The sequence below is a fragment of the Mustela erminea genome, chromosome 12 (genome assembly GCF_009829155.1).
Source record: "Mustela erminea isolate mMusErm1 chromosome 12, mMusErm1.Pri, whole genome shotgun sequence".
In the NCBI taxonomy this organism is placed as follows: Eukaryota; Metazoa; Chordata; class Mammalia; order Carnivora; family Mustelidae; genus Mustela; species Mustela erminea.
In genome coordinates this window covers 86,075,816-86,093,350 of record NC_045625.1, presented here as the reverse complement: position 1 = coordinate 86,093,350, position 17,535 = coordinate 86,075,816, and the positions used below count along the sequence as shown (strand labels likewise).

At 40.4% G+C, this 17,535-nt stretch overlaps 1 protein-coding gene across 3 annotated transcripts in view; it reads left to right on the top strand.

Annotated features, from left to right (window-relative positions):
• Positions 1 to 14,532, top strand: part of LOC116570691 (histone-arginine methyltransferase CARM1-like) — a 261,533-nt gene extending 247,001 nt beyond the window's left edge. For 2 of the 3 annotated variants that reach the window (XM_032308150.1, XM_032308152.1), the window contains 2 exons: positions 9,363 to 9,452; positions 13,892 to 14,532. In XM_032308150.1, coding sequence (XP_032164041.1) covers positions 9,363 to 9,452; positions 13,892 to 13,901 — 100 coding nt within the window. In that variant the 3' untranslated portion in view covers positions 13,902 to 14,532. Of the gene's footprint in view, positions 1 to 9,362; positions 9,457 to 13,891 lie in introns of those variants that run through there. The other variant, XM_032308151.1, reaches the window with a different exon arrangement.
• The last annotated feature ends 3,003 nt before the right edge of the window (positions 14,533 to 17,535 follow it).

The following is a 17,535-nucleotide window of genomic DNA, read 5'->3' as shown; positions in this document are numbered from 1 at the left end:
AGGGTTCCCCATTCTCCGCATCCTCACCAACATCTGTTATTTCCTGACTTGTTAATTTTAGCCCTTCTGACTGGCGTGAGGTGGTATCTCATTGTGGTTTTGATTTGTAGTTCCCTGGTGCCCAGTGATGTCGAGCCCTTTTTCATGTGTCTGTTGGCCGTTTGGATGTCTTCTTTGCAGAAATGTCTGTTCATGTCCTCTGCCCATTTCTTGATTGGATTATTTGTTCTTTGGGTGTTGAGTCTGCTAAGTTCTTTCTAGATTTTGGATACCAGCCCTTTACCTGATATGTCATTTGTGAATATCTTCTCCCATTCTTTCAGTTGTCTTTTGGTTTTGTTGACTGTTTCCTTTGTGGTGAAAAAGTTTTTATCTTAATGAAATCCCAATAGTTCATTTTTGCCCTTGTTTCCCTTGCCTTTGGCGATGTTGCTAGGAAGAAGTTCTACGGCTGAGGTCGAAGACGTTGCTGCCTGTGTTCTCCTCAAGGATATTGATGGATTCCTTTCTCACATTGAGGTCTTTGATCCATTTTGAGTCTATTTTTGTGTGTGGTGTAAGTAAAGGCTCCAGTTTCATTTTTCTGCATGTGGCTGTCCAATTTTCCCAACACCATTTGTTGAAGAGACTGTCTTTTTTGCATTGGAAATTCTTTTCTGCTTTGTTGAAGATGAGTTGACCATAGAGTTGAGGGTCCATTTCTGGGCTCTCTATTCTCTTCCATTGATCTATGTGTCTGTTTTCATGCCAGTACCATACTGTCTTCATGATGACAGCTTTGTAATAGAGCTTGAAGCCTGGAATTGTGATGTTGTCAACATTGGCTTTCTTTTTCAACATTACTCTGGCTATTCAGGGTCTTTTCTGGTTCCATATAAATTTTAGGGATTATTTGTTCTATTTCTTTGAAAAAAAATTGTGGTATTTTGATAGGGATTGTATTAAATGTGTAGATTTCTTTAGGTAGCATAGATATTTTCACAGTATTTGTTCTTCCAATCCATGAGCACGGAACGTTTTTCCATTTCTTTGTGTCTTCCTCAATTTCTTTCATGAGTACTTCCTAGTTTTCTGAGTATAGGTTCTTTATCTCTTTGGTTAGGTTTATTCCTAGGGTATCTTATGGTTTTGGGTGCAATTGTAAATGGGATCGACTCCTTAATTTCTCTTTCTTCTGTCTTGCTGTTGGTGTATAGAAATGCAACTGATTTCTGAGCACTGATTTTATATCTTGACACTTTACTGAATTCCTGTATGAGTTCTAGCAGTTTTGGAGTGGAGTCTTTTGGGTTTTTCACATAAAGAATCATATCATCTGCAAAGAGAGAGTTTGACTTCTTCTTTGCCAATTCAGAGGTCTTTTATTTCTTTTGGTTGTCTGATTGCCGAGGCTAGGACTTCCAGTATGATGTTGAATAGCAGTGGTGATAGTGGACATCCCTGCCGTGTTGCTGACCTTAGGGGAAAATTCTCATTTTTTTCCCATTGAGAATGATATTCACTCTGGGTTTTTCATAGATGGCTTTGATGGTATTGAGGTATGTACCCTCTATCCATACACTCTGAAAAGTTTTGATCAAGACAGGATGCTGTACTTTGTCCAATGCTTGTTCAGCATCTATTGAGAGTATCATATGGTTCTTGTTCTTTCTTTTATTAATGTATTGTATCACATAGATTTGTGGATGTTGAACCATCCTTGCAAGCCCAGGTATAAATCCCACTTGGTCGTGGTGAATAATCTTTTTGATGTACTGTTGGATCCTATTGGCTAGTATTTTGGTGAGAATTTTTCCATCCATGTTCATCAGGGATATTGGTCTGTACTTCTCCTTTTTGATGGGGTCTTTGTTTGGTTTGGGGATCAAGGTAATGCTGGCCTCATAAAATGAGTTTGGAAGTTTTCCTTTCATTTCTATTTTTTGGAACAGTTTCAGGAGAATAGGAATTAATTCTTCTTTAAATGTTTAGTAGAATTGCCCTGGGAAGCCATCTGGCCCTGGACTCGTGTTTATTGGGAGATTTTTGATGACTTTCTCAATCTCCTTACTGGTTATGGGTCTGTTCAGGTTTTCTATGTCTTTCTGGTTCAGTTTTGGTAGTTTATACATCTCTAGTAATGCATCCATTTCTTCCAGATTGTCAAATTTTCTGACGTATAGTTGCTCATAATATGCTCTTATAATTGTTTGTATTTCTTTGGTGTTGGTTGTGATCTCTCCTCTTTCATTCATGATTTTATTAATTTGGGTCCTTTCTCTTTTCTTTTTGATAAGTCTGACCAAGAGTTTATCAGTCTTATTAATTCTTTCAAAGAACCAGCTCCTAGTTTCTTTGATTTGTTCTACTATCCTTTTGGTTTCTATTTAATTGATTTCTGCTCTGATTTTTATTATTTCTCTTCTCCTGCTGGGTTTGGGCTTTCTTTGCTGTTCTTTCTCCAGCTCCTTTAGGTGTAGGGTTATATGTGTACTTGAGACCTTTCTTGTTTCTTGAGAAAGGCTTGTATCTCTATATACTTACCTCTGGGGACCGTATTTGCTGTGTCCCACAGATTTTGAACAGTTGTGTTTTCATTTTCATTTGTTTCCATGAGTTTTTAAAATTCTTCAATTTCCTGGTATTTGCGTTGTTTTGAACTCAAATAAAAAGAGAGAATTTGACTTCTTCTTTGCCAATTCAGATGTTTTTTATTTCTTTTTGTTGTCTCATTGCTAAGTTCTTTAATTTTCTGGTATTTTAGTTCTTTTGAGTATTTCATGTATTTGAGTTCTTTCCAACCTTCCTCTTATGATTGAGTTCTGGCTTCAGAGCATTGTGGTCTGAAAATATGCAGGGAATCATCCCAATCTTTTGGTATTGGTTGAGACCTGATTTGTGACCCAGGATGTGATCTATTCTGGAGAATGTTCCATGTGCACTCAAGAAGAATGTGTATTCTGTTGCTTTGGGATGGAATGTTCCAAAAATATCTGTGATGTCCATCTGGTTCAGTGTGTCATTTAAAACCTTTATTTCCTTGTTAATCTTTTGCTTAGGTGATCTGTCCATTTTGGTGAGGGGGGTGTTAAAGTCTCCTACTATTATTGTATTACTGTCTATGCATTTCTTTGATTTTGTTATTAATTGGTTTATATAATTGGCTGCTCCCATGTTAGGGGCATAGATATTTAAAATTGTTAAATCTTCTTCCTAGATCCCTCAAATATGATATAGTGTCCTTCATCATCTCTTATTATAGTCTTTGGCTTAAAATCTTATTTATCTGATATAAGGATTGCCACCGCAACTTTCTTTTGATGTCCATTAGCATGGTAAATTGTTTACCACCCCCTCACTTTAAATTTGGAGGTGTCTTTGGGTCTAAAATGTGTTTCTTGTAGACAGCATATCGATGGTCTTGTTTTTTATCCATTCTGATACACTGTGTCTTTTGATTGGGGCATTTAGCCCATTTACATTCAGGGTAACTACTGAAAGATTTGATATTAGTGCCATTCTATTGCCTGTAAGGTGACTGTTACTGTATATTGTCTCTGTTCCTTTCTGGTCTGCTTCTTTTAGGCTCTCTCTTAGCTTAGAGGTCCCCTTTCAATATTTCCTGTAGGACTGGTTTGGTGTTTGCAAATTCTTCTAGTTTTTGTTTGTTCTGGAAGCTTTTTATCTCTCCTTCTATTTTCAGTGACAGCCTAGCTGGATATAGTATTCTTGGCTGCATATTTTTCTCGTTTAATGCTCTGAATATATCATGCCCGTTCTTTTGGGCCTGCCAGGTGTCTGTGGATAAGTCTGCTGTCACTCTAATATTACTATCATTGTATGTTGTAAACCTCTGGTCTCCGCCTGCTTTCGGTATTTTGTCTTTGTCACTAAGACTTGTAAGTTTTAGTATTAGATGATGGGGTGTGGACCTATTTTTATTGATTTTGAGGGGAATTCTCTGTGCCTCCTGGATTTTGATGATTGTTCCCTTTGCCATTTTAGGGAAAGTCTCTATTATAATTTGCTCCAATATACCTTCTGCCCCTCTCTTTCTTCTTATTCTGGGATCTCAATTCTAATACTGTTTCATCTTACAGTATCACTTATCTCTCAAATTCTTCCTTCATGGTCCAGTATTTGTTTGTCTCTCTTTTGCGCAGCTTCTTATTCTCCATCATTTGGTCTTCTATATCACTAATTCTCTCTTCTGCCTCATTTATCCTAGCAGTAAGAGCCTCCATTTTTTATTGCACCTCATTAATAGCTTTTTTAATTTCACTTGGTTAGATTTTAGTTCTTTTATTTCTCCAGAAAGGGATTCTCTAATATCTTCCATGTCTTTTTTGAGTCCAACTAGCACCTTAATAATTGTCATTCTGAACTCTAGTTCTGACATAATACCAATGTCTGTATTGATTAGTCCCTTGCCATTTGATACTGCCTCTTCTTCTTTTTTTGTGGTGGGTTTTTCCTCCTATATTTTATCCAGATAAGAATATATGAATGAGAGAGTAAAATATTAAAAGGGTGGCAAAGACCCCAGAAAAATATATGCTAACCAAATAAGAAGAGATCTAAAACCAGGGGAAGACGAGAGGGGGTAAAACAATAAAAAATTTAAAAATATAGTTATTAGACTGTGAATAGAACTGAGCCACCCACTTGATTTGGGGTGTATTCTGGTCTCTTAGAAGAAACTACCTCCCAAAATTTTAAAGAAAGAAAAACTTATATATTTTCAAAAATAGGGGTAAACACAATGAAGAGAAGGAATATGACTGTAAAGATGAAAAAGATTTAAAAATATTTTAAAAGATTTTTTTAAAAGGAATTGGTAAGATAAGTTGGTTGGAAAAAGAAAAAAAAAAGAATATGATCAGACTGTAGCTAGATTTAGGGTTTATTTTGATCTATTAGAAGAAATTATATCCCAAAATTTTAAAGAAGAAAAATGTATATGTATACAAAAAATAAGGTTAAATACAATGAAGGGATAAAATATGACTATAACCATGAATATTTTTAAAAATTCTTTTTAAAGGTATTGATAAGATAAAATAGTTTAAAAAATGTTTAAAGAGGAAAGAAGAAAAGTTTAAAAAATAGAATAAGAAAAAAATAAAATTAAAAAAATTTTACTTTGCAATACTGAAGGATCATGGGGAAAAAGCCATGAATTCTAAGTGTTGCTTTCCCCTAGCTCTGGAGTTCCACAGTTCTCAGTGACTAGAAAACTTGGTCTTGGCAGGATGTTCTTGCTGATCTCCTGGGGAAAGGGCCTGTTCCAGTGATTCTCAAATGTCTTTACCCGAGATGGAACTGCACCACCCTTGCCAGGGGTTGGGCTAAGCAATCTGCTCAGATTCGCTCTTGGGAGCTTTTGTTCCCTGGGCACTTTCCCTAGAGCTCTGGAGGACTGGAATGAAGATGGTGGCCTCCCAATCTCTGGTTTGGTAGGAGCTAAGAGCCAGGGCCCCACTCCTCAGTGCACCCTCAGAGAAAAGCAGTCAATCCTTCTCATCTCCTGGGTCTCCGGCCACACTCCAAGCTCCCCCAGCCCGTGACCAAGCGTTCCTTTTTCTGGAGCATGGCCCCGTTTGGAGTCCCAAAATGCAGCAGATTCCTGCCGCGGGTTCCCGCACCGCTCCTCCTGAAGGAGGAAGGAGGGAGTCTCCCCAGATCTACCACAGGGTCCCTGCTCAAAGAGCAGTGGCCTGACTGCCGCAGATCACAGTTTAAGGTAGCTCCGATCTGAGAGCTCACTCCTCAGCTCTGTCTCTGTAGTCGGCTTCCCCGCTTTAATACCTGCAAGCTCTGCTACACTCAGACACTCCAGTCATTCTGTGACCCCACGGGTCCTGAGACCATACTGTGCCCATGAGGGCTCTACCCCTGCTTAGCCTCTGGAGTGATGGCCCTCAGTGGAGCAGACGTCCAAAAGTTCTGATTTTGTGCTCTGCTAGTCTACCACTTGCTGGGATCCAGCCCCTCTGCCCCTTTCCCCGCTGTGGTCTATCTTCCCGTCATGTCAGATTCACTTCTGCACATGTTCTACCTTTCCAAGAGGGGTCGATTTTCTGGTTTCTAGAATTGCTCCTCCTCTTCTCTTCTATCTTCTATTGAGTTTGTACATGTTCAGAATGGCTTGATAACTATCCAGCTGAACTCCTGTGACCTAATGCTATTTCAGTTTCCTAGTTTTCTGCCATCTTGCTTCCTCTCTCTATTTCCATCTTTCTCTCCACCCCCTTCTTTCTTGGCAGTCAGCACTGAGCCTCTCCCTCCCTCTACTGTACCTTTCTGTTTTCTCTAATAAAACAGAGTTACCACATTCCCTAGAAAGACATGCCCTGCATATGTTGTTCCAATATCTGCTTGAGGACAAAAGAAATGTTGGTATACAAAGCAATGATTTTGCACTTAATCCTGAACTAAAGTATGTCCCCACGTATGTCACTTGACTCCATCTCCGTAGATTTAAAATAACTAATTCTGGCAGAGAATGAGGTTTTGTTTTTGTTTTTAGAGAATACACATTGCCACATAACTGGTTCAAAAGAATCCATGGTTATTTAGGATCCTGTGTACAGTCTTAGGGAAGAGTCTCCATTATTGGTTGCTTTATCCACATTGCACATTAATTACAGAGTCTGAAGTCGGCCTCCTGGGTGTCGTGGCACCAGGATGACCTGCTCCTGGGATAGGAGAGCGCATGGTTTTCATGCTGTCTTAGGAAAGGGCACATTCTCCCATGGTTGGGTGAATCACTATCAAATTAGCATGTCTAACCATCCTCCCCACCGCCCTCTGCCCCTGCCATCACAGAAGGGCTTTGAGAACAAACCTCATCTCTCACTCATCACCCTGAGCCATGACCTAACATAACACGAAGCTCCTTTTGCCTTCTGGAAAGCCAGGACTCTGAGGTTGGGTCAGGGAGAAGAGCAGGTTGAGAGAAGTGAGTATAAAGTGACAGTGTTATCTAGCATTCTGAAGAGAGCCTTGGTGAACACGCTATGGCAGAAACGTCCTGATTGTTCTTCCCGACCACACCTGGGGCCACGCAGGTCTCCCTTGTGCCTTTTATGCATCCGTGGACACACACATTTGCACAGACCTTGGCATCCCCCATTTCTGGTTGAAGTCCTATATTAATTACTTCAAATATTGTTAAGAAGGTGTCTTTCCTTTGGGAAAAATATGCATGTGTGTCACTCTCTGAATTACCTGTGAGACTTTCTCAGCCTTTCCATGACCAGGAGGGCTGCCTCCCTCCCAAGATCTTGGTGTCTCTGTGTCTTACTACCCCCACATCTACCTTTTGGTATCACAAATGCAGTGAACTACTGGATGTGGGTATCATGGAGGAAACTTACAGCACAGTAGTTTGGAGTTAATTATAGGAGTTGAAACAGAATTGAAGAACATCTTTCTTTCTTTCTTTCTTTCTTTCTTTCTTTCTTTTCTTTTCTTTTCTTTTTTTTTTTTTTTAATGTTTATGTAGGCCTGTCTTTCCCTCTTACTTTGTCTGGTGCTGATAAAATCTAGAACTGGAGCTACAGGTTTCATAGGATCTGACATTATATGTAAGACTTTCCACTATTGATAACGACAGGGTAGAAGGCCTTTGTATCTTTTAGTAATTTCTGGAATTTGAAATGAAAGCCAAACAGTCAAGGAAATTCAAATTAAAATAATAACATGTTAACCCCAAACATTTAAAATATTAAGGATTTGAAGATGTGTAATGAAACTAGCCTTTTGTACTTTGAAAGTGAGGAAGTAATCCAGTCCACTTTCTAAAATGTCTATTTTAGCAGTAGGTATTGGGAACCTTAAGTGTCTATGTGCTATAGCCTTGTGAGTCTAACACTAAGAATTTATTCCAAGGAAATAATCACAGATAGGACATAAAGATGTATTACAAGAATGTCCTTTACAGCAGAATTTGTCATAAAATTAGATTTTTTTAAGGTTTTTATTTATCTATTTGACAGAGATTACAAGTATGCAGAGAGGCAGGCAGAGAGAGGGGGGTGGGGAGAAGCAGGCTCCCCGCTGAGCCGACAGCCTGCTGCGGGGCTCGATTTCAGAACCCTGAGATCGTGACCTGAGCTGAAGGCAGAGGCTTTAACCCACTGAGCCACCCAGGCGCCCCATAAAATTCGAATTTTTTTTTTACTATAAGTAGTAATATGTTATTACATGTTTATAATATATTATAAAAATATAAATATTTGAATGTGGGGAATTATTAAACACATTATGCTATACCCATGTAATACTACTGAAAAATATATTTCCAAGAATTATAAGATAGGGGCACCTCTGTGGCTCAGTTGGTTAAACGTCTGCCTTTGGCTCAGGTCATGACCTCCGGGTCCTGAGATCCAACCCTGTGTCAGAATCCCTGCTCAGCAGGAGTCTGCTTTTCCCTCACCCTCTGCCCCTCCCCGCTAGTCATGCTTTCTCTCTCTCCCAAATAAATTTTTTAAAAGAGGAATTACAGGCTAAGTGCTTGCTTATGTTAAATAAAATTAGGATATATGAAGGAATATTTTAGGTGATTTTATTTAAAATTTACCCATTTATAAAAAAAATGGTAGTAGGGAAAATAATGGTGAGATAATATAGTAGAAGAATCTTCACCCAGTGATGTTATGGATTATTTTATTTTATTTCTATTTTATTTTTATTTTATTTTTAATTTCTATTTTATTTTTCAGTTCTACAAATGAATATGTAACACTTTATGATCTGAAGAAATACATATTTTTTAAAAGATTTTATTTATTTGTCAGAGAAGAGAGCTCAAGCGGGGGGAGCAGCAGGCAGAGCAGGCATACATGTGACTAATAAAAATCCCGTGCACATAATTCCTCCAGATTAGTCATCAAGGATATGTGTCTTATTAGCTGATCTTATCAGACAGTTCTCGCCAGAATTGCATGAGCCTTCATCTGGGGTCTCTTAAAATCATTCACATTTATTAACTGGCAGTCTGCAATTTTATGTCGGTATGAGATTTTTAAATTATCCAGTCTTTGCACAATTAAGATTGTTTTGGTACCTCGGTGGGTGACCCAGAAAGTACCTCTGTTAATTAAAGCCATTTCTGTCATTGCCATTGGTAAAACCAGAAGCATAATTAACTTTGTAATTTTGTAGATCACAAGACTATAACTGTCAAACTCTTCTAACAAATAAATATTAGTAGCATCCAGATAAGCTCACATGGGCCTGTACAAGATGCCACCCATGCACTCTTCAAACCCTTATGAGGTAGGTGGGTACGTGTAGGCAGTGCCTTCAGTGTATGTGAAGATATCTGGTCTTGTCAAATGACGGGTTTTTGTTTTGTCTTGTTTTCTGCCATCCAGACAGAGCTATGACATTCAGATTGTGGCACTGGTAAACCAGACAGGCTTCAGATCTGGGAACATCCTCGATTTAAAGAATCCTTTCTTTAGGTAAGAAATGCTCTCATCCATTTCACACCCACACATACAAAATCTCAACTGACCACAGGACCTGGTAAAGATAGTCAGACTGATTCCATCTTTCCTAAGAGGAGAAAAAAAAAAATCTACTCTTCCTCTTTAAGGAGACTTGGATCTTGAGATGGAGTTGAATGTTTTCTGTTCCATTAAATGGAATTCAGTCTGTACCAATCTGATCCTGAAACAGGGAGCACTGGGTAGTCCTACCAAGCGAGCTCTCTCCTTCCAGCTGAGCTCTAATGAGCTGTGTGACCTCAGGCAAAGTCACTTCCTTCCTGCATTCGGGTTTTCTCTCACCTGCAAAATGTGGAGTTTAACTCTGTGCTCCTCTGACCTTACCTCACTAACAGATGGTTTTTTTGTAGTAGGTATTCTTTTTTTTTTTTTTTAAGATTTTATTTATTTGACAGAGATCACAAGTAGGCATAGAGGCAGGCAGAGAGAGGGGAAGCAGGGTCCCCACTGAGCAGAGAGCCCAACGTGGGGCTCGATCCCAGGACCTTGGGATCATGACCCGAACCTAAGGCAGAGGCTTTAACCCTCTGAACCACCCTAGGTGCCCCTGTAGTAGGTATTCTAATTCATCTAAAACATGAAGTCCATTGAAAATGTGTTTTTGAGACATTTTTTGAGAGCATGTAAGTCAGGACATCCCTCTCTTTAGAAGCTGTGCAGATTGTGTGTGATACAAAGAACTTGCCACAATGAGATGGACACGACAGATCTTTCTGGAGAAACTCCCCATCTTTACACCCAGTCAATAGGAGTGAAGTCGTGTTGGATTGACATGAAGTCAACCCAACAATTAAAACCACTGAACACGGTCACTCTTTACTTTCTTAAAGACTTTATCTCATGTTATAATGTCTCCCAAGGCTTTTCTTCAAAGCATCATGTCTTACAGTACTTTTTGAAAAGTGTAAAGAGAGGAAGAGACACGGGAAACCAAACCTGGAATTCTTTGGCAGAGATGGGAACATGAAATGGTGACTTGGGACGTCATGGGAGGAAAAAAAAAACAAGCAAGGCTGCCATTGTTTACATTGTGTGCAAGTTGCCACACACAGTAGGACTCTTGAAAGCCTATTCCCGTTTCGGGATGTGGGTGCCGTCTTTCATTCTGAGGGAAAGGGGGTTTTCTCCCTCCCATTCCCCTACACAATCCTGTCACATAAAGTCAAGGGCATAGACTGTGGCCTCAGAACAGGCTGACTGTTCACTAGGACAATTTAACCTGCCGAGGCCTCAGTCTTCTCATCTGTGAAATGGGGTCCATACCATGTCCAAGTACTTAACAGTTGACATAAGTAGTATTCAGTAATTGTTACTTTCCTGTCCTTCTCCCTTTGCTTACTGGTCTCTGCACTCCCACTCTCTCAGTAAGTAAGTTAGGTGATGATCTGTAGTTCATTCCAGACTGAATCATTTGGATTTGGGGGTAGAAAATGAATTTTCATAGGGTTTTAGAAAACCCACCTCTTGAGGGCAAGAACCACGTGAACTAGTAACTCTTGAGTCCAGCTTTCACTTTTAACCAAGAAACACAGGGACAGGGCCTGGGCCTTGGCCTTTGCCAGCCCCTGCTTTGCACAAAGGCACAAACACAGTGGTTACAAGGTCAAAGTGCAGACTGGTCTAGGTTGAGTGATACTCAAGGTGGCCACCGGACTGTCAAAACAGACAGAGAGGGGTGGGGGTGGTGGGGACAGCCGATACCTCTCCTTTCCCCTTCTTCTCTCATTCAGCACCAAGTCAGACTGATGTATTTAATTAAATAATTAAGTAGATAAGGTTGCTTAAAATGTGACTCCCTTGGGAATTCCAGATCTTGATTGTATTTTTTTCACCAACTCTTCCCTAATGTCTAGGCCTCAGTATCTTCAGTGAGGATGTGTGCTAAATGACCAAATCTTGGAGAGCACGTAGCCTGTAGTAGATGCTCGGTTAAATGTTCAGCTATAGTAATGTCCTTCTGCTCCCTGACAGTCAACTCCAATCTGCTGCTGAGGAACAGAAAAGCGGGACACATGTGTGTGTGTGTATGCATGCTTGTGTGTGTTAGGGAGAACTAAAATAATTGGCATTACTGAGAGGAATTATTGGTAATTTTCCATCAAAATAAGTAACTTTATCTCCACCTGATTTTTATTCTGTCCATTTTTAGGGCTTACTATAGACTTACACACAAAAATGAAAGATTCATTTTTGGTTTTTTTCTGATCCCTGATACCATCTAAAAACATCTAATGGGGCATGCTAAAAACATCTCAAGATCTACAAGTTAATTACTAAAAACATAAACATCCACCATTAGAGTCAATTGATTTTCGACTGTTGCAAAGGCAGTTAATGGAGAGGTGATAGTCTTCCGAAAGTGGGGCTGGCATAATGGACATCAGTACGCAATAAAAACAGTGACCCCCCGTCCATATCTCAGACCGTCTATAAAAATTAGCTCAAAAGGGATCATGGATCAAAATATAAAACTTTGAGAATAAAACATAGAAGAAAACCTTTGTGATCTTTGGTTTGAACAAAACTTTCTTAGATAAGATTCCTGGAAAGAGAAAGAGAAAAAGGATAAATTGTCCTTTATGAAAATTAAAAACTTATTTTTGAAAGACACATAATATGAATGAACCATGATGAGTTACAAACTAGGTGGAAGTATTAGGAAATCACTTATCTGAAAAAAATAAAATAGTATCCAGAATATAAAAAGAATGCATGATATAATACTTTTTAAAAAGCCCAATAATAAGAAACCATTTTGTTCAGGACAAGAGATTTGAACAGACCTTCCTTCAAGAAGATATAATAACAAATAAGCACATGAAAAATGTTTACCCTCGGGGCGCCTGGGTGGCTCAGTGGGTTAAAGCCTCTGCCTTCGGCTCAGGTCATGATCCCAGGGTCCTGGGATCGAGCCCCACATCGGGCTCTCTGCTCAGCAGGGAGCCTGCTTCCTCCTCTCCCTCTGCCTGCTTCTCTGCCTACTTGTGATCTCTGTCTGTCAAATAAATAAATAAAATCTAGAAAAAAAAAATGTTCACCCTCATTAGCCAATGGGGAAATGAAAATTAAAACCATAACAACATACCACCACACGTCTATGAGAATGGCTTAAAATAAAAATTCGGATGATAGCAAGTGCTGGTGAAGATGTGGAACTACCAGAATTCTCATTCATTGTTGGTAGGAATACAAAGTGGTACAGACTTTTGAACATAGTTCACCAGTTTCTTCTGTAGTTAAAAATGCACTTACCAAATGACCCAGCAATCTCATTTCCAGGCATCTACACAACAGAAATGAAACTGTATTTGAATGTGTATGGCAGTTTTATTTGTAATCATCAAAACTGGAATCAACTAGAATGTCTTCTAAATGGAGAATGAATAAACTATAATCCATGCATACAATGAAACAACTTTCAGTAACAAAAAGGAAAGAAATACTGATGCATTTATAATAATACAGATGAATCTCAAATAAACTAAGCTATAGAAAGTGAAAGAAACCAGACTCAAAAGGCTACATAATATATGATACCACTCACATGACATTCTGGAAAAGGCGACACTGTAGGTACAAAGAATAGCTCGGAAGGGCTTGGGGAAGGGTTAGCTATGAAGAGATGTGGCGGCAGTTCGGGCAGTGGAACTTTCTGTATCTTGACCATCCTGGTGGCAGGATATGCCTGGATGCATTTGTCAAAACTTGCAGGACGACAGTAGAGGGGCTGAATTTTATTGTATGTAGATTTTTCCTCAATGACATGAAAACTTACTGATCGGTGTATTTCATTAAAAAAAAAAAAAAACCCACAAATCCACAAAACACCAAAACTGTGTAAAGAGAGAGTAGAAAACAAACAGAGTGTTAGGCCAGCCAGTGGCGAGGGATTGCATGAGGGCGTTGTTTACAGTGTGTAATCTGGGAGGCTTCTCGGAAGAGGTGGCAACTGAGTGGTGACTTAAATGTCAGGAAGCAACTGGGATGGGCAGATGTGCAAGCAGAGCCTTCTACAAAAGCACAGTGAGGGCAAAGGCCTGGGGCAAACCAAGCCTACGGAATAGCAAGAAGAGCAAGAAATAAGCTGGTGCTTCGTCTTTGCTGTAAACCTATTAAAAAAAGAAAAAAGTTCTCTCAGTGAACAAAAATCTGGATCATCATCTCAGATCTGAATTTAGGCTATGCATAATCAAACTTACTAAATATAGTGGGTAAATATAGATCTACGGCTGCCCGTAAAAACTTCAGGAAGGGCACGGGAGTGGGAAGAGGGGGGGAGGGGACGAGGAGGGAGAGAGAAGACAAGAACCCCCAACCAGCTTGCCTGCCCGGAGCTTTGGATCGAGGTGGGACTTACTTACTCAGTATCATAGAAATCACCTTCTCTGTTTTAGGTTTGCTTAGAAGATAGCCACAAGCCAATCGATAAGTAAAATGAAGACCTGAGAAGTCCCTCAACACCGAAGTTCATATTTCATGTTCCAAATATGCACTCTAAATTTTACAAGGATGATTAGGTTGATTTGAATTCGTATTTTTTCCCTAAATATAAAATGTGCATCCTCATTTTATTGACAAGTCTATTTCTTGGTGCTTCTTAGACTGGCTTTTTACAGCTTTCTGCTTATAGCTGAAGAAGAATTTTTTCCTCAATTTGTGATTTCTCTTTATTACTGTTTCAGTAAAGCCAACAGCTCTGCTTTCGTTTTTGAAGTATTTACAAAAGAAATTTAACAAAACCCTACCTCATGTTTATATGTATGCGTATGTATGACATAACACAAGAGCATGTTAGGAGTGAGCTTCTATTTACAATTTTAAGCTGTTTTCACTGATCGTCTCAGCCAATCAACAGTACTTTCTAACTCAGCAGTGTGTTAAAGAATTTTTGCCTTATCCATGTAATGGAATAATAGGACGTCAGGAATGTTCTTCATTGGCCGTATTTGATGACTGTATGTAGCTAAGGAAATAAAGATGGACCCTTTGTCAGTTCTTTTAGGTTTACAATAAAAATGTACAGTGGAAGATACCAGTGAGGCCTCTCCTTTACTTTAAGACATTTGTTATATGTCACACGTCAAAGGGTGATGAAAGATGATCTTTGCAAAGAGCAGGTTTTCCCCTGGCCCAGACAACTCTTATAAAAATGGATGTCGCATCAGTATGACAAGCTAATGAAGCCCGCAGCAGCCCGCCTGCTCAGGGGCGGGGGAGTGAGAGAAGCTGGAATCAAACCACAAGGACAGACCCTTACCAGCCAGTCAGTCCCCAGCAGCTGGGAGCTTGCCACTCTGCTGCTTTGGCTCGCTCTGGCCTCTCCATCCGACACAGTCTTGCCTTCCTGTCCAGCCACAGCCTTCCTTACCGCACTGCAGGGCTTCCCGTCCAGTGGACCGTCACGGGCAGGCCTTCTGCCACCTTTCACACTCACGTTGACACATCTCCTGTTCCTCCCTTCGTCTAACCCTTTCTTGCAGCTCTGTATGACCTCGTACCCTAAACACACATGGGTACACACACACACACTTTGTCTAACGTTAACCAAGTTATTTATTGGTTGGAGTGAGTCTGATTGATTCACTTTTTAATTTCCCACAATGCCTAAGGGTATGTCTCATGCATCAAAGGTGCTCAATAAATGCACACTGATGGAGTACATAACTTCATCCTGAAGTTAAGAGTCCTTGTAATCATGGAATCAGTTCTGACAGCGTTCCAGTCGCCTTTCAAGCAGAGTAGGCAGAAACCGGGGAACCCTGCACTGCACGAACTCAATGTTGCTGCTGCCGCCGGCTCCACCCACACCCAGGGCAGACATTGCTAATCGATCGCACAACTCTTCCCCAGGCAATATGACAGGCCCTCACCGGCCTCCTCAGCCCAGGCTCTAGAAGACGTCAGCAGTCTTTGGGATGGGCATGAGAGAGAAAAATCATGACTTTTCAGGATGCCAAAAACCTGATGCTATTTCCAAATTTTTGACCTATCCCAAAGATCTGTAATGTTTATAAATTTGTAATTTGACAAAGCCCAAATTTGATACGGAAATCTGTCTATATATACATATGCACATACTGTGGGTGTGGACGAATGAGTGTCTTTTTTCAGTCATTTAGAGAACTCATCTCCATGTAACTCTCCTGATGTATTCCTTATAACTGGTTTTCATTGGCTTCACCTTATTTCTGGAAATGTAAGTAAGTTCTTAGTGTTGCTTTTTAAGAAATGATGTAATGTAGAGTTTATTTTGCTGGAAAAATTTAGTAAGTTCACTACTTGTTCCTGTCCTTAAACCTATAGAATCATTAAGAACCAAAGGGGATTGTGTTAAGTGTTAATTTATTGTGTTTCATGGAGAAATTACATTGCCATAGCATCCTGCAGATTTGAAAGTGATGTCAGGGCATGTTCATTGTGAATATCAAGAGTAGATTGTGGATTTCAGGAGATTTTGGAAATGTCGGAAAGCTCAGTCTTTCAGGAAGCCATCCCATTGAGATTAAGATAAGGTCAGAAGTGGGGTCCCAGCCAGTTGGCAGGAGCTGCTCAGACATAGTCCGTCGCCAGCATACCTGTGGGCCCTGGAAGTACAATAGCCACGGAGCTCCCGGACAGATACCAGGAAGCCACCCTTGACCCCAGGACCACGGCAGCCCGAGGATATCCTGAACATGAAATGTATCGCATCTCACAAGGAGGCCAGAGGTCGAATGGTCTCCAGGATGGTGACAGAGTCTCAGCGACTCATCAAGGACTGAGGCTCTTCTCCACTCTTTCTCCAACTTCTTTCCTCCAGGCCAGCCTCTCTTATGTGCACAAGGCCATGATGGACATTACTGGAGTCACATCCAGGCTCGTAAAAGAGACACTCACCTCTGGCATCTCGTCTCAAAATAATGATAATGACAGTTAACAAGTGACAGTGTGCCCCAGAAACTTTCCTAAGTGCTTTGCAAATATTAACTGATCTTTATCCTCGCCACAACCCCATTAGCTATGTATTATTATTAACCCCATTTAACAGATGAAGAATGGAGGCAGAAAGGTTGCGTGACTCTCCTGATGACACAGAGCTGGTCAGCCGTGGAGCCGGGATTAGAAAGCAGGCAGTCCATCTCAGAGACGGCACCCTTAACCATAAGAGTCACCTCTACTGAGAAGGTCTTTCCAAAAGCATCCCAGAGACTTGCCTTCATGCTTGCTTGGCCACAACTGAGTCACATGGCCATCTCAAAGCCAGTCAGCAACAGGAGATGCTGCCACAAAGAGAGAGAATCCCATCGAGATTTATCACTGAACTGGAGACAGACTCATCTTTCCCAAGGGAGAAACCCTGAAAAAAATGGAATTCTATTCCCAAAGAAGGAGATGGACATAAAGCAAGGAACTAGCATCTCCTGCTCTGAGGTGCTGTAACAACAGTCCAGCTCGACCATAATTCCATTTCCTCTGCTTTGATAAGGAAAAGATTATGCTACCCCATGGTTACCCAGGCATGTATCTCTACCTCCCCTCTTGCTTGTAAGCGCTCCCAAACTAGGAACAAATCTCATGAATCTGTCTATTCCCCACAAGGCCTGGCACAGGGCCTTGCACATAGAAAGTGTTCCAGAAATGTTTGCTCATTGTAATTGAATTTTCTTTCTCAAGTCTGCTTAATTGAAGAGGTCAACAGTTGGCCATGCTCAAGGCAGGCAGATAATGCATTTTCACATTGATCTAACAATCAAATGAATTCTGAGAAGCTTCCCTTGCCATGCAAAATAGCATAAAATCACACATTAACATAGGTCAATCTAAAAGCCCACATTTATTAAATTGTTAGTGTCTTGCACTCAGCACCCTTGGAGGTAACACTAATGTCATATTTTTATTATGTCTTGACATTTCCACTGTATCTGAAGAAACACATCAGAGAATCATGAGAGCAGGTTACATAATCGGCACCACCCTGTGCAGAAAGGAGATGCAGACACCGCTCTGGGTAGATCAGTGAATCTTCCCTTTCATGGGCCTCCTGCTCTAACCTTCAGGG